This window comes from Diaphorina citri, unplaced genomic scaffold, assembly GCF_000475195.1.
Source record: "Diaphorina citri unplaced genomic scaffold, Diaci psyllid genome assembly version 1.1 scaffold695, whole genome shotgun sequence".
NCBI lineage: Eukaryota > Metazoa > Arthropoda > Insecta > Hemiptera > Psyllidae > Diaphorina > Diaphorina citri.
In genome coordinates this window covers 66836-92425 of record NW_007378128.1, presented here as the reverse complement: position 1 = coordinate 92425, position 25590 = coordinate 66836, and the positions used below count along the sequence as shown (strand labels likewise).

The 25590-nt window shown below is 39.4% G+C and overlaps 1 protein-coding gene and 2 long non-coding RNA genes across 4 annotated transcripts in view; all 3 read right to left on the bottom strand.

The window, feature by feature from the left end:
* Positions 1-22282, bottom strand: part of LOC103511271 (neuroendocrine convertase 2) — a gene marked incomplete at its 5' end in the record, with an annotated part of 31855 nt that extends 9573 nt beyond the window's left edge. The window contains 4 exon segments of the mRNA XM_017444921.2: positions 1245-1333; positions 19702-19778; positions 20198-20235; positions 22030-22282. Of these exon segments, the coding sequence (XP_017300410.1) occupies positions 1245-1333; positions 19702-19778; positions 20198-20235; positions 22030-22282 (457 nt within the window).
* LOC103511269 lies at positions 2178-3515 on the bottom strand. 2 transcript variants are annotated; one of them, XR_003392102.1, is made up of 3 exons: positions 3391-3515; positions 2608-2716; positions 2178-2219 (listed from the first exon to the last, which is right to left on the bottom strand). It is a non-coding gene; the product is annotated as an uncharacterized LOC103511269 (long non-coding RNA). The 2 variants fall into 2 exon arrangements; XR_541464.2 differs by lacking the exon at positions 2178-2219 and adding an exon at positions 2402-2440.
* LOC113468293 lies at positions 15271-16023 on the bottom strand. Its single transcript, XR_003392103.1, has 2 exons — positions 15956-16023; positions 15271-15352 (listed from the first exon to the last, which is right to left on the bottom strand). It is a non-coding gene; the product is annotated as an uncharacterized LOC113468293 (long non-coding RNA).
* Positions 22283-25590: the final 3308 nt, after the last annotated feature.

Genomic DNA, 25590 nt, shown 5'->3' with positions numbered 1-25590 from the left:
AGAAGGAACACAATTTTGGTCGAGTATTCCACTGAACATAAAAATAAGAAAAATAAAGATGTGTGACAGAGGGAACTGTAACTGCAAAGGTCTTATCGTTCCGAAATCGAAGAGAGAAGGAACACAGGATAGGAGAAAGCCAGCCGTTCCGAGAACGAACCGTATCTGTTCAGTCCAAAATCCACTCCGGGCGAGAATCCAACCCGCTTATAAGGCAGGTAGCGTACCTTTCAAGCTAAAGTTCCCGAAGTTGATGGAAAAAACAATGACCGGGGACGAATGGGGTCTCACGAATTCACTATAAACACTATAGGTACATTACACCTTCTCCCAACGGGGTTTTCTGGGTAAAAATAATACAACGCCCCCTGTTACTCTTCTCTCCGGTCTTGATTTATTGAGATGTTGTAACACCTTCTCCCAACGGGGTTTTCTGGGTAAAAATAATACAACGTCCCCTGTTACTCTTCTCTCCGGTCTTGATTTATTGAGATGTTGTATGCTCGTCCAAACAAAATGAATGACTTTACTATCCCGACATAGAGTGGGGGTGTCATTTGGACGTGCAATATCATAAATTAACGTCAAAGAGTTGTAGGTATAGGGAGCTACCTTGAGACAATCTGAGTATATGTTATGTTCAAACACCAAATTTACCCAATGGGTAAGGAAAACAATCACTTTGGAATTTGAAAATCGAAGAGAAAAGGAAGACAGGATAGGAGAAAGCCAGCCGTTCCGAGAACAAAAATTATGCGTTCATGATGAAATCCGCCCCGGGCGGGAATCAAACCCACGGCCTAGCGCTTACAAGGCAGACGCACTACCAACCAAGCTAACTAGACTGGTTAGTTTGAAAATTAAAAGGAAAAAAATCGTCTTTATATTACCAAACGTGCAATATCATAAATTAACGTCAAAGAGTTGTAGGTATAGGGAGCTACCTTGAGACAATCTGAGTATATGTTATGTTCAAACACCGAATTTACCCAATGGGTAAGGAAAACAATCACTTTGAAAATTGAAGAGAAAAGGAAGACAGGATAGGAGAAAGCCAGCCGTTCCGAGAACAAAAATTATGCGTTCATGATAAAATCCGCCCCGGGCGGGAATCAAACCCACGGCCTAACGCTTACAAGGAAGACGCACTACCAACCAAGCTAACTAGACTGGTTAGTTTGAAAATTAAAAGGAAAAAAAAATCGTCTTTTTATTACCAAGAAATTAGGTTGGTAGGTACTTACCGGCTATTTTGGAATCATAGGCAACTCCTACACCACAAACTCCATTGTCTCTGGCTGCTGCAACCTCCCCAGCACATCTGGTACCATGGCTGAAACAAAACGGACCCAAAATCAAGGTTGTAGGTACTGTCATACTCGTAACTCGTAAAGGGATATACTCGTATTACTCGTATGTATTCGATTGTGTATATGTTGCTGCGCACATTGCATATCTAAAATAATTTTCAGGCGTTCATACGAAATTATTCTATTTCTTTTCACAAAATACAGGTGCTTGTTCGCCTAGCAGGCCCTTGCAGAAATTTTCAGGATTTCATACAGCGAAACAGCAAATTTCAATAACCTACCTAATTCATAGTTTTATTTTCCTCCAATGTTTCATTTCTTTTTTTAACTCCACCGTGTGAAATTTGTAGCAGCTGTTTGCATCGTTATTGTAGCATCTTTGCAGCTTTTGTAGCTCCCAGTCATAGAGCTTGAATAATTTAATATTTTCCTGTCGTACAATATTTTCGCCAGTCTTCTTTTTATTTTCCTTATCCTATAGCAGGGGTGGCCAGACTTTTTTTCCAACCCGCTTATAAGGCAGGTAGCGCACCTTCCAAGCTGAAGTTCCCGAAGTTGATGGAAAAAACAATGACCGGGGACGAATGGGGTATCACGAATTCACAATAAACACTATAGGTGCATTACACCTTCTCCCAACGGGGTTTTCTGGGTAAAAATAATACAACGTCCCCTGTTACTCTTCTCTCCGGTCTTGATTTATTGAGATGTTGTTAAGCTCGTCCAAACAGAATGAATGACCCGTGGCTTCGGTGGACTCATTTGACTGGCCTAAAAACAACAAAACCAAAAACGTCATAAAAACAATGGTAGAGAGGAACACAGAGAAAGTTTCACAGCGACAGAAAAAGGGGGCGGGGCGAAAACACACAAGATTGGACGTGGCTTCGGTGGACTCATTTGACTGGCCTAAAAACAACAAAACCAAAAACGTCATAAAAACAATGGTAGAGAGGAACACAGGGAAAGTTTCACAGCGACAGAAAAAGGGGGCGGGGCGAAAACACACAACGGGGAGGAGTCTGTACTTACGGTGGGCGTGTCCAACCAATAGGAACATCGGGGGGGATGGACTTACCGTTGGATTTCTGACGTTCATCCCGTGGCTTCGGTGGACTCATTTGACTGGCCTAAAAACAACAAAACCAAAAACGTCATAAAAACAATGGTAGAGAGGAACACAGAGAAAATTCACAGCGACAGAAAAGGGGGCGGGGCGAAAACACACAAGAGGGAGGAGTCTGTACTTACGGTGGGCGTGTCCAACCAATAGGAACGTCGGGGGGGATGGACTTACCGTTGGATTTCTGACGTTCATCTCGCTCCCGAAGGAGAGATTCGATTTGGGTCGTCAGCATTTTGGCCACGGGCTTCACGTCGTCTTCTAGAATGTAGTCGGATTTGGCCTGCAAGATTGGTGAGAGAGAGAACAACAAATATAATTAGCAATTAAGAACCGAAGTAAGTTAATTAAAGTTTGAAAGCAGATTGTTGTATCTGTTGAGGTTGGATCACATGTCCTGTCTGTTGTAATGGTTGCTGGTACTGCGCAGATGAGGGCTGCTGTCCTGGTTGTGCAGACTGTTGCTGCTGCATTATATTTTGAACTGGTTGCTGCGGTATATTCTGCAATGACTGTTGGATTAAAGTTTAATATTAGTGTTGAAATTTAAGTTTTCTCCAAAAATTTATCTACAAAAGCTAGTTTTAAACATTAATTTGACGGTTTTCTTTTATTTTGTGTCTATCTGTCTGACCATAACTCCCGAAAGATTTGACAAGATTTTGCCTATATTTGCCGATAATTTCACCACAAAAATGAAAATTCCTCGTAAAAAAATGGACCTCTTCTGAATGCTGGTACAAATCTTGTTCTCCGATCAATATACATACCTCGTTTAATTTTCTGATTTGACTCTACTGGACTCGAACCAACTTCTAAATCCGAAGTCCACTACTCGAATAAAGTAACTACTCAATTGTCCTCACGAGGCTGAGTGCACCCCGAACTCCAAGCAAAGAGCCGAAAAACTTCGACCCCGCCGGGAATCGAACCCGGGAGTATAAAGTACACACTCACCATTTCAGCGGCTACATCGTCCACATTATCACTGCCCACATCAAACTCAAACTGAATAGCTTCGTTCTCCTTATGCTTCGTACTTCGCTTCTTCGGGTCCAGAATACGTAGTCGAAACTGAACCTGGAATGGAAAATTCAAAGTATTGTTAGCCACCGGCGATAGCACGTTGAATACATTGTTAACCAACATTGAGCGTGGTTCCATTTAATAGGGTAATCTGATCCAGTGAAAACTTTTTTTTTCTTTTTTTTTAACTTCGGGGCCGTTTTTGTTTCTTTTATATCCATGCCGTTCCAAGAACACAGAAACCCATATATTAAAACATCTCCCCTACCTGAAAATACATAAGTGGCCTGTGGCGGCAAGTGTGGTAGTCGAAAGCGGAATCTCTTTGGTTAAAATGTAAAAAATATGTCACATAGTAAAATACATTGCAAGATGAAAATTTTAAAAAGCTTACAAATCCTCAAAAGCTTTCAGATACAAATATTCAATAGCCTCCAGTTGCCAAATATTCAAGTTTTAAAAAATTCAAGATGAAATTTTTTGATAACGAGCTTGCAATTTGCAAATTTTCTTCAACGTTCTGTAGAATGTTCACACAATCAGAATCGCCCAGGGACGGTTTAAAGACAAATCGCTTGCGGGGCAATACAATATGATGAATCACGGATCAAATTTGAAAGAGATAAATATTGCTTTGTTCGTACAGTTGATGTTGTAAGGGGACCCAGAGGCCCATGTAGGGGAGTCTTTACTCTCTGAGTAAAAACAAAGAGAGACTTCTCACTGTGGACAAATTTGATTTGAGTGGGGGGAAAAAGACTGGTCCCTGACTAGATATGCCACACATTAAGTTAACGGGATGGAGCTTGGCCTGGCGCACTGCTCAGATGGTATCGATTTAAAATTCAAAGTTAATTGAATATTAATATAATGTTTTAAATAATGCCGTACAGGCGTCGACTGAAAGTTTAAAATTATTTCAATATTTGTATCATGAATTCATGACTTAAAAGTGACAGACCAAGACGCTTTAAACTACTGTCCATTGTCTTCATAAATTTTTCTTTTTTCACCGGGGAAAAAAATAGCTTTAAGTTACGAAAAATTACGAGTCGGGGAAACAAGTCTAGGGTACATTACAAAACAGACAAATCAAATACTGACCAAAACATGCTTTGTAATGGATTTCCCAGCGACTTCAAATTGCATCTAGATTCTGAGGATGTGAGTTAAGAGGGATCTTTCGGCCCTGTATTTCCAATTTATTTAATTTCAAGCTCAGCACAAAGACCATGAGTGAACAATTCTAATTAAACTTGTTAGATTGAGAGGGGCGCAAATAAGAGTTTTGGGGGGGGGATGTGGTAAATTTCAAAATTTCACACCAAAAATCTCGGGAGTGCGGCACATCTAGGCCAAACGACCAGTCAAAAAAACGGAGATAGTTTCGATGGTTGATTTATTATACCTGAGACAAGATGTTGGACGTGGAGCGACTTCAAATTGCATCTAGATTCTGAGGATGTGAGTTAAGAGGGATCTTTCGGCCCTGTATTTCCAATTTATTTAATTTCAAGCTAAGCACCAAGACCATGAGTGAACAATTCTAATTTAACTTGTTAGAATGAGAGGGGCGCAAATAAGAGTTTTTTTTTGGGGGGGGGAATGTGGCAAATTTCAAAATTTCACACCAAAAATCTCGGGAGTGTGGCACATCTAGGCCAAACAATTTCGTACTGAAAACTGAAACCTCTTGAAAATAATAGTGCAGCCGAGCCTGGTTGGGAATCCATGGGACTGGCAATTTTTTCCCCCACTTATCCAGGTTTCCTATTTGGACGGGTCCCAAGTAAGTTTGACGGTAATAATACTATAGGGTTCTTACGTTTTCAGAGTCCCCGAAGTCATAAGTTCAGTGACCAGCACTATGTATTTCCTCTTGGTAAGCGTCACCTCCCAATACCCATAGAAACTGACTATGTTCGGATGTTGTAGGCCTTTCAGCATTTCTGCCTCCTCACGAAACCTGGCCCGCTCAGCTTTGTTCAGTTTCTTCTCCTGAAATTAGAGACAGAAATTAGTAATATCATATGTAGTAGTAATAATAATAAACCGCGACAATGTAGCAGCAAATTCATTGCTGGGGACGGTATAACACTCACCTTTCATGGACTTCAAAAACACACCACTCGGCCAAGTTAACGCCGAAGGCGTTCTCTACCACCCAGGCCTCAGAGCTTTATTATAATGTTGTCAAATCCTCAAATGAGGATAAAACTCCATGTCTGGGATTAAACCCGCTAGAATTTGTACAGATAGAATAGAATATACGAGTACCCTGTTTATACTAAATGAATGAGACTGAAAAGTTCCTGTATTTTGAGGGTACAGAAGTGTGTTTTGACCACATGGGCTGGAATGTTACTTACTGGACTCCAGTGGTGTTCATATGAGGAAAATTAGCTAGACTGTCTATTGGGCTCGTGAAAAAGTAAAACAAACTTCTATAAAGCATCCGTAAGCTAGCAGCAATAGCACGTTCACTGCACCCAGATCCCAACAGATCACTGAAGTTAAGCCACGTTGTGTATGGTTGGTATCAGGACAAGGACTTACCTGTAGTTCACACCAAGCTACGGCCACGCCTGTCTGAGTGTCGAGGCCTCTATACACAGTCTTGAAACTTCCTCGCCCTATCTCCTCCTCAAACTTGAGATACCTGTAAGGAAAACAAAGTAAGTTTTCTTTACTTCGTGTGTATCGGTTTCAATATCTCCCGTAGATATATACATAGGTACTTCCTTCAAGCATATAGGTAGTATATTAATAGGTATATAAGTACTTTTTATAAGTATATAGGTGGTATATGTATACGTTGGTATATAATAATATATACTTCTTATAGGTATATAGTAAATATATAGGTGGTATATAAATAGGTATATATGTAGATACTTCGTATAAAATTTTCTCATCCATTCTCTACTTCCCTGTAGCGTTTGCAAAGTAATTTCCTCTCTCTCCCTCGCTCTTCTTCTTCCTTTCTCCCTCTCTCTTTTTCTTCTCTCTCTCTCCTCCTCCACTCTCTCTCTCTCTCTGATCTCTCTCTCCATTTCCCTCTTTCTTTTCTCTGTTTTCCTCATCTCTCCTCAATTCCTCCTTAAACCACTTCCTTCTCTTTTTTCACAGACCCCCCTCATATTCTCTCTCTCTCTCCTCCTCCTCCTCTCTCTCTCTTCTCTCTCTCCATTTCCCTCTTTCTTTTCTCTGTTTTCCTCATCTCTCCTCAATTCCTCCTTAAACAACTTCCTTCTCTTTTTTCACAGACCCCCCTCATACTCTCTCTCTCTCTTTTTGATAACTTATGAGATCTCTCAATAAGTTAAGTATTAGCTTAGGAGATCGTTTTTATTGTAAAACAACTTTAAAAAATAAATAAATGGTTATATTCAATCAATCAATCTCTCTCTCCCAGCCTAGTTAGCTTAAGTTGGTAGTGCGTCTGCCTTGTAGGCGCGGGTTCGCCAGAGGCCCATGTAGGGGAGTCTTTACTCTCTGAGTAAAAACAAAGAGAGACTTCTCACTGTGGACAAATTTGATTTGAGTGGGGGGGAAAAAGACTGGTTCCTGACTAGATATGCCACACATTAAGTTAACGGGATAGAGCTTGGCCTGGCGCACTGCTCAGATGGTATCGATTTAAAATTTAAAGTTAATTCAATATTAATACGTTTTATAAATTGCCGTACAGGCGTCGATTTTATATAGGTGGTATATAAATAGGTATATAGATACTTCGTATAAAATTTTCTCATCATTTCGCTATTCTCTACTTCCCTGTAGCGTTTGTAAAGTAATTTCCTCTCTCTCTCTCGCTCTTCTTCTTCTTCCTCTCTTCCTCTCTCTTTTTCTTCTCTCTCTCTCTCTCTCTTCCTCCTCTCTTCCTCTCTTCCTCTCTCTTTTTCTTCTCTCTCTCTCTCTCTTCCTCCTCCTCTCTCTCTCTCTCTCCATTTCCCTCTTTCTTTTCTCTGTTTTCCTCATCTCTCCTCAATTCCTCCTTAAACCACTTCCTTCTCTTTTTTTACAGACCCCCTCATACTCTCTCTCTCCTCCTCCTTTACCTCGGGTGATTCCACACGCTCGAAACTCTGCGGCTTGACACCCTGTAGAATAAAATTGAGACATGTCAAAATAGGGAGCACGGTTGGTACGAGTTCGATGCCTGCCATAGAAGACAAAAAAAAAAAATCGTTTTTCCATTTTGCTAATTATTTCAACAGAAACCGGAGACCCAAAAGTGGGATGTATTGTGTTTTGCATCTGTTTCGCCGATCCGATGAGGGACTTACTACGGAATGGACATGCTACAACACAGAACACACGAGTCTAATATAGCAGTAGTTTCATTACTACTTTCTAGTTAAAGGGACTTTTTAGTCTCATTCGAGCAGGATAAACAAGGGTATATTCTATTCTATTCTATTACGAAACTAAAAGATTATTTAATTGCTAAAAGTTTGTATTCTTTAGATGAATTTGATTGGATTGAATAGACAGTTCTACCCATGTACTTTTTTATTATTGTTATTATTAATAATATTTTTTATGTATATCATTTCTACTTCATTACTTACTTTCTTAATTTTTGACGTTTGAATTATGTACAATTATTGTATTTATGTTCAATAAAAAAAATTGATTTGATTTGATTTGATTTGACATAAAAACGCCTGTGAAACATTCATTTTTAATTCGTGCTTTATTTTTAGCACCGAGATGGGCTGGAAAACGACCTTTGGTCCTGCAGATGTAATACTTACACTGACTACTTTCTTGTATATCTGGGCGGGACCTATACACTCCATGTAGGGATATTCGGATGTGGACATCTCCAGCATACACATACCGAACGCATACACATCCACACTCTCATCGTAATGCTCCTCGTACATCTCCGGAGCCATGAATTCCGGAGTTCCTATTGGTAGAGAAGGGAAACCAACAGAAAGGCAAAGCAAATTACAAAATTACCATTACAAATCAAAATCTATTCATGAATTATGTGTGGTAAAGCAGAAAGCTTCATCACAACATTAGTAAGTGCCTCCAAAAGTTTCGTGATCTTTGTCATATTTGTGGACTACATACCAAATTTCAAGTCTCTAGCTCTTACCGTTCTCGAGATATTTTGTTTACAGACAGACACACAAGGACCAATGACTGAAACTTTGGTTTTAGGCTTTAGGGACCTCAAAACGTGTTTTGGCAATCAATGTGATTTCTCAATATTTAGCCTATACATGCTATCTTAAGGCTAAATATTAAAAAATCACATTGATTGATCTCAGGTACTATAAGCTTTGTACAAAACAATACAGTGTTTTGACACTAAAAACTGACCATCGAAAATTTGACCCGATTATATTACTTTCCTTCCTATAGGATAAGGAAAATCTTATTTTTCCTAGCCTTTTCCTACTGTCGGCGTTTCTTGTCAGCCTCTTCCAGGCACCCCTATTGTGTACCTCATATCCTGATTAATCCTTCTCCCTCAGGTCTTGATTCACACAATCTTTCCACCTTTTTTTTCGGTCTACCTCGCACTTTTCTCCTCCCTCACTTCCATACTCTCAACTCTTTTCCCTTCCTATAGGATAAGGAAAATAAAAAAAGGTAAAGATCTCAAGGATAAGGAAAATAAAAAAGATAAAGATCTCAAGGATAAGGAAAGTAAAAAAAGAAAGACCACTGAAGTTGGTCAGAAAGGCAAATCATTCAACTGTTGATGGCAATTTCTATTTTCTTACAAGTCAATAATAAAGTAGGAAAAACGCTTATATACAATTTATTGCTTCTTAAATAAATTCATAAATGAAATTAAGTGGGCATGACCTATTCAAAGGCCAACGTGTTAACCACTACTCCACTGGTTGGTTGGTTTCTTCTCAGAAATGCTTATAAGAGGCTGGAATTCACGGACCCCGTCTTGCGCGATCTCCTATTGAGGGATTCGGTACTTGGACTATTACTACTACTGGTGGTGGTGGTGTTGTTGTTACGGATATTCAGTAGTGACCGGCTAGAGAAACAAAACCAAGGGAGGACAATATTAGAAACTGATTGGAAAAATGATGAAAACATGGTGCACTGAGGAAAACAATAGTGATTCCACTAGTTGAATGCCATAGGCATTAACCCCACCCTTGATCAAACTTTATTTTGTATTTATATGTGGATACATTTTGTTACTATCTGTAAATAAAGTTTGATCCAATCGTGTAATAATAGTTCAATGTGGGAAATCCTAAAAGAGCTAACTGACAAAACTGGTTCCTATTTTTGAACATATGAAACGCTCTCGTTGGGATTTTTTTGAAAATTACTTTGGGTTCGAATATTCACATAGCTCTTGTTGCATTGCATGTGCGCTTGTAGATACCTTGATAATCTGCAATAAACTCATTTTCGAAAATTTGTCAGTTAGCTGCGAAAATTTGTCAGTTAGCTGCGAAAATTTGTCAGCCCTTTAAGGATTTCCCACATTCATTTGGGGTGGAAGAACTCTATTATTGAGCTCCTTCCCCTGATTTAGGTTGTTGGAATGCTATATTAAGTCGAACTTCCCGATATAGAGTTCAATATTAGAGTTCCTGATTTAGTCAAGCTTCCCGATATAGAGTTCAATATTAGAGTTCCTGATTACCAATGGTAAGTACAAATCATTAAAAAACGTGGTTTTCACTCACGAATGAGCGAATCTCAAAAAGATAGCTTCCAGAGAACGGAGAGAAAAACCGGGGGCACCTCGAACCCCGACCTCTCCGAGTGTATGATAGTAAATAAAGAAGAAAAAAGTAGTAAAGAAAGAAAAACTGATGTCCCTGGTTAACTAGTCGAAGAAAGAACTACGATCGAGGATGCAAACTATACGAAACAATCAACAAGTAAAACAGTAATTAAAACACTGAAAATCAAAACAGCAACAGGTGGGAGTGTAATTACAATAAAATACCACTCGACTGAATATCAATGTCGACACAACAAAATAATCATTCTTCGAGAATTAATCATATTAAAAACGAACAAAAACACACAAAAAAACAACAAAAGAACTTATTCGATGATCCATTATCAGTCAAACTACCACAGGTCAATTAAAAATCAATAGAATTTCCATAAATACAACTGTTGCGTGGTACTAATCATACAACATTTCACAAATCCACGTGTTGACAAATGTTGACCTTATTTTACGATTATTACACAAATTTCACACACACAAAAAAAAAATGTTTTTAATTATAGCTTAATATTTTAGTTGGGTGTTTGAAACTTATAACAATCGGTAAGTCGGTATTTAGTAGAGTGAAGTGTACGTACTAATCATACAACATTTCACAAATCCACGTGTTGACAAATGTTGACCTTATTTTACGATTATTACACAAATTTCACACAAATAAAATTGTTTTTAATTATAGCTTAATATTTTAGTTGGGTGTTTGAAACTTATAACAATCGGTAAGTCGGTATTTAAAACTTATACATAGTAGAGTTCAATGTATTTCCTCTTGGTAAGCGTCACCTCCCAATACCCATAGAAACTGACTATGTTCGGATGTTGTAGGCCTTTCAGCATTTCTGCTTCTTCACGAAACCTGGCCCGCTCAGCTTTGTTCAGCTTCTTCTCCTGAAATTAGAGACAGAAATTAGTAATTAGTAAAAAATAATAGACTACGACAATGTAGTAGTAGTTTCATGGCTACGGCGGTATATCTTTTTTATAGACTTCAAAAGTCACCGCTTGGACAAATATGTGGTCAAATCCTCAAATAAATGAGGGTAGAATTCTATTTCTGGGAATGAAACCGCTTGAATCTGTACAGATAGAACTGTTTAGTGTTTATGGTGCCAGAATGAGACTGAAATGTCCCTGTATTTTGAGGGTACAGAAATGTGTTTTGATCACATGGACCGTGATCAAAACACACTGGATGCTAGTGGAGTTCACAAGATGCCAGTAGCCAGTAGCTAGACTGTCAATTGGCTTCGTAAAATAGTAAAACCAACTTCTATAAACCAGCCGTGTGCTGGCGCCAATAGCATGTTCACTGCGCCTAGTTCCCAACAGATCACTGAAAATAAGCAACGTTGTATATGGTTGGTATCAGGACAAGAACTTACCTGTAGTTCACACCAAGCTACGGCCACGCCTGTCTGAGTGTCGAGACCTCTATACACAGTCTTAAAACTTCCTCGCCCTATCTCCTCTTCAAACTTCAGATACCTGCAAGTAAAACAAAGTAGGGACTCAATAAAGTTGCGTACAACAAATACGCTTTTTTTACTTATTTTTATTGAATTAATAAATAATGGTGCAACCAGACTAGTGCCTAGTCAGCTTTGAAGACAGCGCATCTGCTTTAAAAGCGCTAGATAACAGATTCGATTCCCACCCCGGGCCGAAATTTATATTAAACAAATAAGGTTTGTTCTCTGAACGGCTGGCTTTCTCCTATCCTATACTTCTTCTTTCTTCTCCCTTTGATTTTGGGACGATAGCTCTGTTGTTACAGATCCTACCCCAGGGGTAGTAAAGGGAGAGAAGAACCCAGGGGTAGTAGAGGGAGAGAAGACCCCACCCCAATTTAAAGCTATAGGTACTATCAAACCTTGAAAAAAGGCTACGTGTTTCTGGCTAAATGTCGGTCCAGATGTGAAAGGAGATATCAGTGGTAGAAGATCTCCTTTAGGAATAAACTCACCTCTGGTCGGGAGAAAACGCGGACGCTTTCTCCGTGTCATCCTGTGAGGGTGTCTGCTGAGTATCAGGGCCAGGGGCGGCTCCTCCATCCTGTGCTGGGGCCGTGGCTGGGGTCTTCTCTCCCTCTACTACCCCAGGGGTGGGCTCAGCAGGGCCCTGGGCCTCGCCCTCCAGTTGAACACCTGAGTCTGGAACTTCTGAAAGAAGCGAAAACAAACGTAAAATCAAATTCTGAATCTTTGTGGTAAAGCAAAAAGCTTTTACCCAACGTTTGTCGGAATTACAGCCTCATTTACTATTAATTTTCATCCACTAGTATCATCATTTTACACTGATAATGCCGCCACTGGTCGCTACTCGATTATTACTCAATTGTCCTCACGAGGCTGAGTACACCCCGAACTCCAAGCACAGAGCCGGAAAAAACTTCGACCACGCCGAAAATCGAACCCGGGACCTCCGGCGTGCAAGCCTAGTGTGATACCCACTCGGCCACAAAGGTTTCTAGTCAAGCTTAGATTAACTAGTATAGCTCGCTATACTATAGTAATAGAAAGTAAAAAGCATTAGGACTCAGTTTGTTCACTTACATACCATTATTGTTTACAGAGTTAGAGTCAGGAAGAGTTGTGCTGGACTCCGTCGACACAGCATCAGGCGGGGGAGTAGCTTTGTCCCCGTTGTTATTTTCCGTGTCCAACGTGCTATCTGACTTGGCACCTTCTGACGTAGCCCCGACTTCACCTTCCAACTCTGCACCAAGTGTCAATGTTTGTCTCCCGTATCAAATGATATGAGCTACGAGACAAATGTACTTCATTACAGGGTTTCATATGAATACTGGCGTAATCGTAAATCATTCAGTGAACTGAACAGCTTTAAGAAAAAAAAACCTTAAGGGTATTCCCCTTGTGGATGATTCTTTCCTGCCTAATACTGCCCAACTGTAGAACCCAGAAAAAGGCCCATCTGGGACCTCCAAAAGCCCGATTGAGTCCAAAATATAACGAGGGAAAACCAGAAGTTGCTTTCATAATTGCCCCATGATGGGCAATTATGATCCACGAATTTTTGCTTTTTTTTTCTGTTCCTGTTGTTGAAATGAGACTTAACTGAAACAATACTAATGTCTATGAGTAACTACTCACTAACTTACTGATTCCCAGGAGAACAAGAAAAAAAGTTATGGTGAAAGATTAATTTTTGGATCATAATTACTTGTTGAAATGAGACTTAACTGAAACAATACTAATGTCTATGAGTAACTACTCACTAACTTACTGATTCCCAGGAGAACAAGAAAAAAGTTATGGTGAAAGATTAATTTTTGGATGATAATTACCCAAACCCAGCCCACTATTCTAAACAAGGTATATTCTATTCTATTCGCTCATCACATGATTTACAGTCACGGTCATGTTCATGGTATCAGGAAAACATTCCAAGTCAATTGAATTACAGTCTGCCTGCGTTTACTTTGACCGTGTATCAAATTTCCATCCCGAACCTATTAAGATACGAATATTAGCAGCATCCGCTTCTGCAAAATACGACAGGGTCTCTCCAAAGAATAGTAGAATCAGTAGACCCTTTTTAAAATGAGCTCATCTTTGGAGTGAAGTAAAAAGCCTACTTATCCCCGTTGTTATTTTCCGTGTCCAACGTGCTATCTGACTTGGCACCTTCTGACGTAGCCCCGACTTCGCTCACACCTTCCAACTCTGCGCTTTCTGGTATACTTGTTGCGCCTTCAGATTCTTCCTTTGCCCCTTCTGACTGCACACTGTCTTGCGCCTGTCCAACTGAAAAAGAATAGAATATACCCTCCCTTCAGCAACAAGCTAACTACCTACTAGAATTAACCTCACTCAGTCAGAGTGGGTCGGTCTGCCCGCGTTTACTTTGACCGTGTATCAAATTTCCATCCCGAACCTAATAAGATACGAATATTAGCAGCATCCGCTTCTGCAACAAACTACAGGGTCTCTCCATGGGGAGAAGTTGACACGGTAAAAAGCTTGCTTACTTACTAGGCTTCAAATTTTTAGAATTTCAGGGCCAGTACGTATAACTTTTTTTTTTAAGAGTTTCACAGAGAAACTGTAACTGCTATGGTCTTATCGTCCCGAAATCGAAGAGAGAAGGAAGACAGGATGGAAGGAAGCCAGCCGTTCCGAGAACGAACATTATCCCATCAGGATAAAATCCGCCCCGGGCGGGAATCGAACCCGCGGCCTAGTGCTTACAAGGCAGGCGCACTACCAACTAAGCTAACTAGGCTGGCTATAACTTTTTTAAAAGAGGTTTGTGGAAGTTTGTGAAATCGAAGAGAGATGTAAGACAGGATAGGAGAAAGCCAGCCATTCCCAGAGCCAACCTTCCTGTTGAGGATAAAGTTCGCCCCGAGCGGAAATCGAACCTAAGAGTAAGCGCTTAGAGGCAGGCGCGCCACCTTCCAAGGTAACTAGAAACTAGGGCTCGCTTACCATTGAAGGTTTTCTACAAAATTGCATGAATAGCACCCCTGGTTTATTTTCTACGTTGTTTTATGTTTTCGCTGTTCCTGTTGCAAACTCGTTGTTTTCGTTAGCAGTTAGCGGTTTACGAGATTAGACAGACATAATATTTTAAAAGATTTGATCTTGACTCTGAATTAAGAGTAATAGATTTTTTTTTTAATTTCCCGGGCACAATTCGACTGAGGCGCTTCTTGAAAATACCCGGGTATTTATAAAAATTGGGTATTTACCCATACCCAGGGTATTTACCCCAAAAATAAGTACCCGGGTATTTACCCATCACTAGATTTGGATGATTTCAAAAAAATAGACAAACATATCTGAGAGTTGAACCTAAATCGAGTTTAAACTGACTTTGTTGACCCAGCCATTGAAGAAAAGAAGATCACCACGACCTAGACAATAACTTACTAATCCCTACTTGATTGATATGCAAGGTATATTCTAAACTACTTGATTGATATCCAAGTTATATTCTATTCTATTCTATCCAAGTAATGACATGAGACACCGGACGTAGGTAGGACCAATCAGAACCGACTCTTGAACGAACGGAGTGAGATCCGACTTTTTTTCAGGCTATGTGGGGGGAGGAAGGTCGGCGGCTGAACGAGCCTGAGACGCGACGCGATATGCTGGGGCAGTTGACTGACGCGACGCGCGACAGAAGCTGAGGGGGAAAGAAAAGAACAATTGATCAAATCATGTGAATGTGTGAATTAGTTGTGGTAAAGCAGAGATTGTTCACTACTGTTGTGGATATCAATGATAAAGCAGAGCAATTTTGTTGAGATAAGGGGACTAAGGGTGGGTTTCACCACCTTCGTTTTAGTCCCTGACAGCCTGTTAGCTTAGCAGCTGTTAAGCCTAAATACAAATCAAATGGAGCTGGTAATGCTGCCAGTGGTCGCTACTCGGTGACTGCTCACTTGTTCTCACGAGGCTGAGTGCACCCCGAAATCCAAGTACAGAGCCGAAAAAACTTTGAACCCACCGGGAATCGAACCCGCGACCTCCAGCGTGTAATCCTAGTGATACCGACCCAGCCACGAAGGATGCTATGTTAGAATAACTCCCTTCATGACTCTTTAGTCCTTTTTTTCTTTAACTTTTTAGTGTATTTTCTTCTTCTTTTTTTTTTTTTTTTTTTTTTTTTTTTTTTTTTTTTTTTTTTTTTTTTTTTTTTTTTTTTTTTTTTTTTTTTTTTTTCTTCTTCTTCTTCTTCTTCTTCTTCTTCTTCTTCTTCTTCTTGTTTTCAGCGAAGATCTATTACCTTATGTTTCTCGGGAGTACTCTGTCTAGATTTGGACTGCGGATTGGTCTGCTGTCCGAGGCTGGAATATTAATGTCTATGAGTAACTACTCACTAACTTACTGATTCCCAGGAGAACAAGAAAAAAAGTTATGGTGAAAGATTAATTTTTGGATGATAATTACCCCAGCCTACTATTCTCAACAAGTTATACTCGTACCTATTCTATTCTATTCGCTCATCACATGATTTACAGTCACGGTCATGTTCATGGTATCAGGAAACCATTCCAAGTCAATTGAATTACGGTCTGCCCGCGTTTACTTTGACCGTGTATCAAATTTCCATCCCGAACCTAATAAGATACGAATATTAGCAGCATCCGCTTCTGCAAAATACGACAGGGTCTCTCCAAAGAATAGTGGAATCAGTAGACCCTTTTTAAAATGAGCTTATCTTTGGGGTGAAGTTGACACGGTAAAAAACCTACTTACTAGGCTTCAAATTTTTAGAATTTCAGGGCCAGTACGTATAACTTTTTTTTTTAAGAGTTTGACAGAGGGAACTGTAACTGCTATGGTCTTATCGTCCCGAAATCGAAGAGAGAAGGACGACAGGATAGGAGAAAGCCAGCCGTTCCGAGAACGAACATTATCCCATCAGGATAAAATCCGCCCCGGGCGGGAATCGAACCCGCGGCCTAGCGCTTACAAGGCAGACCCACTACCAACTAAGCTAACTAGGCTGGCTGTTTAATTTTTAATTGCTCAACTTCGTTTCTTGAAATTTGATTCAAGGTTTACAATAACAAAGCAAGTTCCTGGGACAACTAGTGTGAGTCTCACATTATATGTCTCATTAACAAGCTAACATAATATTTTAAATTAGGACTAAAAAGGAAGGCTGGGAAGGCATTTTTAATTGTGTTAAGCATATTTAAATGCTTGTCACAAATATCGTTTTCAGATTATTTATTACACCTAGATAAATTTTATGACTTGACTTGGACTCGAACCACCAACCTTCAAATCCGAAGTCCAAAGCGTTAACAACTGCACAACTGAGGTTGGTTTAAATTAGGACTACTTAAAAAGGTGGCTTCAAAAACCTCCTTCCTTAAACAGCTGTTTCATTATTTCGCAAGGAAAGGTGGTGAAACACCCCTAAAAAATATCTACTTTAAAGAGGCGGAATCCCGCTTACTTCAAGTTGGAAAAAGAGTAGGAGGTATCTATTCTACATTAAGATTTCATTCTCCCCCAAGCTTCTTTTTCCTCGTTATCAGAACTTTTCCTTTACTTCGTGTGTATCGGTTTCAATATTTCCCGTAAGTATATAGGTACTTCCTTCAAGCATATAGCTAGTATATTAATAGGTATATAAGTACTTTTTATATGTATATAGGTGGTATATACGTTGGTATATAATAATATATACTTCTTATAGGAATATAGTAAGTATATAGGTGGTATATAAATAGGTATATAGATACTTCGTATAAAATTTTCTCATCATTTCGCTATTCTCTACTTCCCTGTAGCGTTTGCAAAGTAATTTCCTCTCTCTCTCGCTCTTCTTCTTCTTCCTCTCTTCCTCTCTCTTTTTCTTCTCTCTCTCTCTCTCTTCCTCCTCCTCTCTCTCTCTCTCTCCATTTCCCTCTTTCTTTTCTCTGTTTTCCTCATCTCTCCTCAATTCCTCCTTAAACCACTTCCTTCTCTTTTTTTACAGACCCCCTCATACTCTCTCTCTCCTCCTCCTCTCTCTCTCTCTCTCTTCCTTACATAATTTCTCCTTGACTGCTCCACCTTAGGCATCTCTCTCTCTCCTTTTCTCTCTTTCTCTCCCTCTTTCTCTCTATCCATTCCTCCTTAAATCTAACTTCGTCCTCCTTTTTTTACTAACTCCCCCACACTTAGTCTTTCCCTTTCTCCCTTAATCACTGCCTTACTAGCGTCATATCGTCTTAACTTCCCCTGCCCCTCTCTCTCCTTCTCCATTTCTCTCTCCCTCCTTTGCTTTTTATCTAATTTCCCCTCCTAACTTTAGCTCTGTCTCTCTCTCCCTCCTTTTCTTTTTTACCAAATCCCCCCACATTTACTCTCTCTCCCTCTCTTTTTTGCTTTTTTCATTCCTTCCTATCTCACTCCCTCTACTATCTCGCTCTCTCTCTTTCTCTCTCTCTCTCTTTCTCGCTCTCTCTCACTCTCTCTCTCTCTCTAACACGCTGCATTCCTTCCCATTTTGAAGTAGGAAAAAATACCTCACTCTCTCGAAATTCCTTCTCTCTCTTCACTTCAAGATAACATGAACATACTTAATGGTTTACGTACATACCACTTCTCCTCTTCTTCTTCTTCTTCTTCTTCTTCTTCTTCTTCTTCTTCTTCTTCTTCTTTATCTTCTTCTTCTTAGCTCCTCTAGTTTTTACTCTTATTCTTGTTCTACTTTTACTTCTATTTCTCGTTTTCACTTCTCTCACTGGTTTTTTCTCTTCTTTGGACGTGGCCTGCCCATCGTAACCTCCCACTTTTGATTTCCCCCACAACATCAGGTTCATTATAGAGGTCCCTTATTTTTTCTCTATTGTGCTTGATTCGCCACTGGCCGTTTTCACATGTTGGTCCATATATTTTCCTTAGAATTTTATTCTCAAAAGTTACTAATTTCCTTTCTGTTTGAACAGTTATACCACTTTCTAATAAAATAAATACACGAAACAAAATAATATGGTTCATTTAACAAAGTTGGAAAACTTTGATCAATTAGGCTCCTCTTTACTATTATTTTCTTCGTCTTCTTCTTCTTCTTTAAGTTTCTCTTTTTTACTCTTGTTCTTATTTGCGATCTTCATCTTCATCTTTTTCTCTTTGTTTGCTCTCCCTTAATCTTTTTCCTCTTCTATTTCGTTGTACTCTCCTTTTTTTTCTTATTCGCTTCCCTTGTTCTTCTTCTTCTTAACGTTCTTTTTTTTACTACGTTTCTTTTTTTTTCTCATCATCATCATCATCGTCGAGCGAGAAAAAAATTCCGTTCTTTCGTAGAAAAAAATGCTTTGAAGAGAGAAAAAAACAAAAAAATAAATAAAAAAATCGTCCCGTCTTCTCCTTCTCAGTTTATCGTACATCTCAATTTTCTCAATGTCTCTGTCGATATTTTGCGTCTATCTCAAGATGAAACGAAATCGTTAGTGCGAAGCCATTTTGAAATTCTAGGAGCTTTCAAATGATGTGTTTTTGTGAGAGATTTTTCCAAAGCTTGTTAAAGTTCAGACTCTCTGTGCTGATTGTTTGTTTGTAGCTTTTGTATGATTGTTTGATAGCTTTGTATGTTGTATGATTGTTTGTAGCTTTTTATGATTGTTTGTAGCTTTGTATGATTGTTTGTAGCTTTGTATGATTGTTTGATAGCTTTGTATGATTGTTTGTAGCTTTGTGCTGATTGTTTGTAGCTTTGTATGATTGTTTGTAGCTTTGTATGATTGTTTGTAGCTTTGTATGATTGTTTGATAGGGTTCGTCAATGTGTGACTGCTAAGGTTTTTCGGTGACGGAGGCAAAATCTCCATTCAGATGATCCAGAGACAAGATACCCGCCTCCTTACATTAACCTCACCCAGCCTGCTGGGGTCAAAAAAGGCCAATGTTGCTCAACTTTTATCGACAAAATAATATCAAAATTTTGCCTATTTACATACCTAATTTAATTATTCCATCTGTGTTAAAAAAATGAATAAATATAAATTGAATTAAGTTAAATGGTACAACTTACCTGTTAAACCAGTCGTCTGTATAGCGAGGATACGGGTGGGGATCATTCGAGCTAAAGTCATAACTCGCCTTAGCATTCTGAAAAACATATGAAAAAAAAAAAAATAAATGAGCTAGATCGAAAAGCGAAGAAGAAAGATACGAGAAAGTTAGCCGTTTCGAGAACGAACCTTATCTGTCTGTTTAGGCTAGAGCTCTCGACCTAGCTCTTACAAGGCAGACACGCTATCCTCCAAACTAACTAGCTTGGCGCGGGAAATTTTGAAATACATACATATGTTACGGCGCTCAGCACCAAAAATATGGTGCTGATGCGGAAGTATCGTGACTCTTCGTGCCCATTTGATTAAAGACATACTACGAGATGGACATGCTACGGCACGGACTCATAAAATCCAAACACATAGAGCTACGAAAATCCCATAACTACCAAAAAAAGTGAAACTCACTGAAAGCTTTTTTTATGATTAAATATCACGTAAATTACATTGACTTACGTAATTGTTCTTCAAATCCATGTGCATGTAGTCTACACCTGAAATAATAAGAGATACACATGGAGTTAGAAAAAAAGGTAGGAAAACAAAAGAAAATAGAAAATTGCCAAATAGAATAAAGAAAAACAAAAGAGAATTCCCGCATGAAAAATGAAAAGTCCCACGCAGTCAAACAAAACAGAGAGAAAATCATGCAAAATAAATATGAACATTATGAACTGAAAAATTCTCCTGGAATGTTCGGCATTTTGTCTCCCATCCCCATGAAGGTTATTATATTTCCCGTGAAGGTTAACATTGTTTTTCATGAGGGTTCATTCATATTTTTTTCCATCCTAAGTCAACTTTTGGAGGGTTTCCAAATTTTCCCTTGACAGTTGCCTCGTAAAAAAAAACTTGTTGATTTTTATGATTAGGAGCTTATTATACATACGAGGTGGGTGCCAGGGCCATATTTAGGGTAATGGGGGAGCGAGGGCCCGGGCCTCCCTTATGCTTTATTTTTGTTCCTCTACTGTGGGCGGACTCCGAAAATTTGGAGCATCCACCTCCCTTCTCCGAAACTTCACTGTTTGTACACTTGAGCCCTCTCAATAAAATCCTATACGCATACGGACCTGATAGGTAGGTACTAAAGTTTCTTTTGTAAAGGATAATGAAGAAAAAATAATAATACAAAGTCTTCTTCTTCTTCTAGCTGAATTCCTTCCTTTGAGCTAAATCCCCTTTAGTGTTGAGCTATTCATTTCTAACGAAAGTCACAACTTTGTGTGGGTGTAGTGTTTCTTGGGTCTTTTGTGTCACTCGGAGCTATTCGCCATGAAAAGTGAAAACTCATATTATCTGATTCTAATGGGATCTGCGTTTGCCATCCTCATTATATCAGCAAAATACTGATCTCTTTTCAGGCTGACGTTTCTTCTTTGAGAATTTGGTTCTAGGGCAAATACTTTGTAAAATCTGCTATCAGCAGAGTGTATTTTCTTTTAAAATCTCTTTGCTAATTTTTTAATGTTAATATTGTTAATGTCTGTGTCTTGACAAGCTGGTATATTTCTATATTTTCAGATTTCTCAGTTTAACGACCCCAGCGTGTATTAGCAAAAAAAGTACTTTTTTTACGGTACAGATGAAGCTGGGAAGTCCCTTTTACAGGTTCACCTTTTAATTTTGTCTCAGGTATATTTTTATACCTGGTAGACATAAAATTTCTCTGGGCTGTTTTTTATTAACAAAATAAAATGAGCCTTGTCTTGTCTTGTCTAATACAAGCTTAACTGGCGCCGCACCTCAGGCAAATTAAAATGTGTGCCCTTCCTTCAGTTCAGTGCCCTTGATAAAGGTTTCCCTAATTAACCCTTTGAGGTGGTCAGGTTAAAATTATTATTTATATTTTTTATTTTTTCTCCCTAATAGCAGGGACTAGTCTAAAATACCTATACGTCATTTTCTTCCCATATAACAGAAAAAGCAAAAAATCGCTTCAGAAGAGGGGAAATAATAAAAAAAACAGCTCCTCTTGGAGCTTCAAAGTGCGTCCATACATATTCGACCAGCCGTCGATCGACGAGATGAATCTATGTTGTCGAGGTAGTGTGGACGGTTCGATCGATGGCCAGTCGACCATGTGTGGACACATCGATTTTAAAAGCAAAGTTAGCTGTTTCGAGAACGAACCTTATCTGTCTTTTTTTTAATTTTCCCTCTCCTGAAGCTCGTTTTCCCTCTTTTTTCCATGGTTTAGTACAGGGTCGACAACGTCAAAAGATTGGAAACGAGCTTCAGAAGAGGGGAAATTCTGAAAGAAAAATAAGACTCTAGTTTCCACTAACCATCATCCATGATAGCGGTGGTGATGTTCCGCCCAGTCACGCCCTGGGCCCAGGCAGCCTCCACGTTCAAATCTAACTTGGCCTTGCCTCCGTTCTGTCCCGTGTTTTTCAAGTACCACTGGAACGGAAAGTACGGGTCGCTTGGGTCTTGACTCTCCTTCATCACTATGTCTGGGACGAGGTTCTCTACCTTGAGAGGCTTGTAGCCTCGCTTTACCCGCTTGAAACCAGACTGCTGAACAGCTTGGTGGACCTGAAACAGATGGGGGTGTTTAGAAATTTTATTAATCGATTCATAAAAAAACCCTTGAGTTGACATCTTTTTTTTTATGAAGAGGTTTGACAGAGGGAGCTGTAATTGCCAAGTTCTTATCGTTTCGAAATCGAAGAGAGAAGGAAGACATGATAGGAAAAATCCAGCTGTTCCGAGAACGAACATTATCCTATCAGGATAAAATCCGCCCCGGGCGGGAATTGAACCCGCGGCCTAGCGCTTACAAAGCAGACGCGCTACCAACCAAGCAACTAGCTGGCACTGCTGACAGCTGGCAGTAAACATCATTCTTATCAAGCTTCTTCTCTTAGCAAAGTTTTAAGCCAGCGACGATAACACGTTGAAAGCACCCAATGGATGGATCACTGAGGTTGAGTTGATGGGATCACTGAAGTTGAGTTGATAAGATCACTGAAGTTGAGTTGATGGGATCACTGAAGTTGAGTTGATGGGATCACTGAAGTTGAGTTGATGGAATCACTGAAGTTGAGTTCCCCATGAATAACTGAAGTTGAGTTGATGGGATCACTGAAGTTGAGTTCCCAATGAATCACTGAAGTTGAGTTCCCAATGAATCACTGAAGTTGAGTTGAAAGGATCACTGAAGTTGAGTTGATGGGATCACTGAAGTTGAGTTGATAAGATCACTGAAGTTGAGTTGATGGGATCACTGAAGTTGAGTTGATGGGATCACTGAAGTTGAGCAACGTTGACCCTGGTTGGTATTTGAGTGTTTCCCGACCTCACTGAAGCTGAGGTTAAGAGAAGTAGCTTGTCGCGGAATGTAGGTTGAAATCCCCATCAGTCCCGTCACTAAAACCCCGAACAGTTATACCACTTTCTAATAAAATAAATACACGACACAAAATAATATGGTTCATTAAACAAAGTTGGAAAACTTTGATCAATTAGGTACCTATGATAATTATTCTGTGTTTTATCCAAGTTCCAAGATAATGAGGATAATTGTCCATGTTCCAACTTTCAAAAGAACCAAAACTCTTTTGTTATTTCTTTGTCTTTTGAAAAGGAGGAAAAATAATACTTTGTGTATTTATTTTACTTTCTATTTTTGTCTTTTGAAAAAGACGTAAAAATAATCATAGGCGGTTCTTGCCTAAATTTTTGGGGGGGCTTGATTTTTGAAGGTACTTACACCTTCAAAATTTTGATTTAGCTTTATTTAAAAAATCTGGTGTAAACATCACACGACTTTCCTTATCCTATTGAATGATGCTTATTTGAGTATTATTATCCTAACTTTTACCATATCTCTAACCGTTTAGTCGGTATAGCTGAAAACCGCCAAAAAAAAACGGTCGAAATCCGTCCAAAAGTGGTCAAAATATCGCCAAGCACAGCACCTATCTTAACTAAACGTTTTCTGTTGCATCCTTGTCACATTTGTGAACTACATACCAGATCACTGAAGTTGAGTTGATGGGATCACTGAAGTTGAGTTCCCAATGAATCACTGAAGTTGAGTTGATGGGATCACTGAAGTTGAGCAACGTTGACCCTGGTTGGTATTTGAGTGTTTCCCGGCCTCACTGAAGCTGAGGTTAAGAGAAGTAGCTTGTCGCGGAATGTAGGGTGAAATCCCCGTCACTAAAACCCCGAACAGTTAAAAAAAAAGTACTTTTTTTACGGTACAGATGAAGCTGGGAAGTCCCTTTTACAGGTTCACCTTTTAATTTTGTCTCAGGTATATTTTTTATACCTGGTAGACATAAAATTTCTCTGGGCTGTTTTTTATTAACAAAATAAAATGAGCCTTGACTTGTCTTGTCTAATACAAGCTTAACTGGCGCCACGCCTCAGGCAAATTAAAATGTGTGCCCTTCCTTCAGTTCAGTGCCCTTGATAAAGGTTTCCCTAATGAACCCTTTGAGGTGCATGTAATCCACAGCAGCTTTCCGTTTTCCCGAGAGTATTTAGAAATCCGTACGGAACAGGGTCGGGAATAAGGATTACGGATTTTTTTTTTTTTTCAGAATGACAGTGAGGTTGGGTGGAAGAGCTCCTTTTGGAGAATCTTGCCACATTAAATAAAGCCATAAGAAAGGTCTATGTTTTAACTGGATAATTTTAAATTTGGTTTGGATTTTTGGAAGGTTTGGATGTTTGTTTGTTCCGCTATAACTCGCGATTGCCTGGTCCTATTTTGATGAAATTCGGTACCAGAATTTCAAACAAAAAGACACGTTGATCATTGAAATTTGGGCTCCCGAAAATGAGGGCCCATTTTTGGTCTGATAATTATGTCTGATAATTTGGTCTGATAATTTTGGTCTGATAATCAACCTACCTAGTCAAGATGGACCTTCACAAAGTTACAGAATCTTCAATCTATCACTGATAATTATGATTTGATGAAAAGAGGAGGGTGTCCCTTGTGGGCGAACCTGTTCCATATGGACCATGGCAATGCTTAATCCTACTTCCCTATGCAGGCGGGCACGTATGTTAAAATGTTTATCCTCGGTGAAATTTATTTTCTCTGTAATCCTCTCCTACTATCTACTCCGGATGTAGCCGAAATTTCGTTTTGATAGAGAAAGAGAGGGAGATAGCAAGGGAGGGAGAAGAGGGAGAGAGAGAGAAATAGAGAGAGAATTGAATTTTGATAAAGAAATGGAGGGGGAGGGAGAGAGAGAGGGGGGGAGGGAGAGAGAGAGTTCTATTTTGATAGAGAAAAGGGAGGGAGCGAGAGAAAGAGAGAGAGAGATAATTCCATTTTGATAGAGATAGGGAGGGAGAAAAAAGGAGGGAGAGAGAGAGAATTATTTTTCGACAGAGAAAGAAAGGGTGGGAGAGAGCGAGAGAGAAAATTCGAGATTGAGATAGAGAAAGGGAGGGAGAGCGGAGAGAGGGAGAGCGAGAGAAGAAAGAGAGAGAGAGGATTAAATTTTGATACAGAAAGGGAACGAGGGAGAAGAGAAGAGAAAGAGAGAGAGAGAAAGGGGCAGAGAGAAGAAAGAGTGAGGGCGAGAGAAAGAAAGGAAGAGAGTGAATGTGTACAAGCTTGTTCTTGTTCTTCTTGTTCTTCTTCTTCTCCGCCTTTTACCCATGTTCAGACGGGGGTAGGTGTTTTTCATCAGCCTCTCAATCAGCCTTAGTTAGGGTGATTGCTTTGGGGTTGACATTTGCTTTGACTACAAAGTACACAAACGCTAAATAAGTAAACATTCCAAATTAGAAAAGCCGTTTTACCCAAAAAGGGCCTCAGTAGGGCTAGGCCTTTTGTACACAAAAGCCTTCAATAAATACACATAGAAGCAGTCATT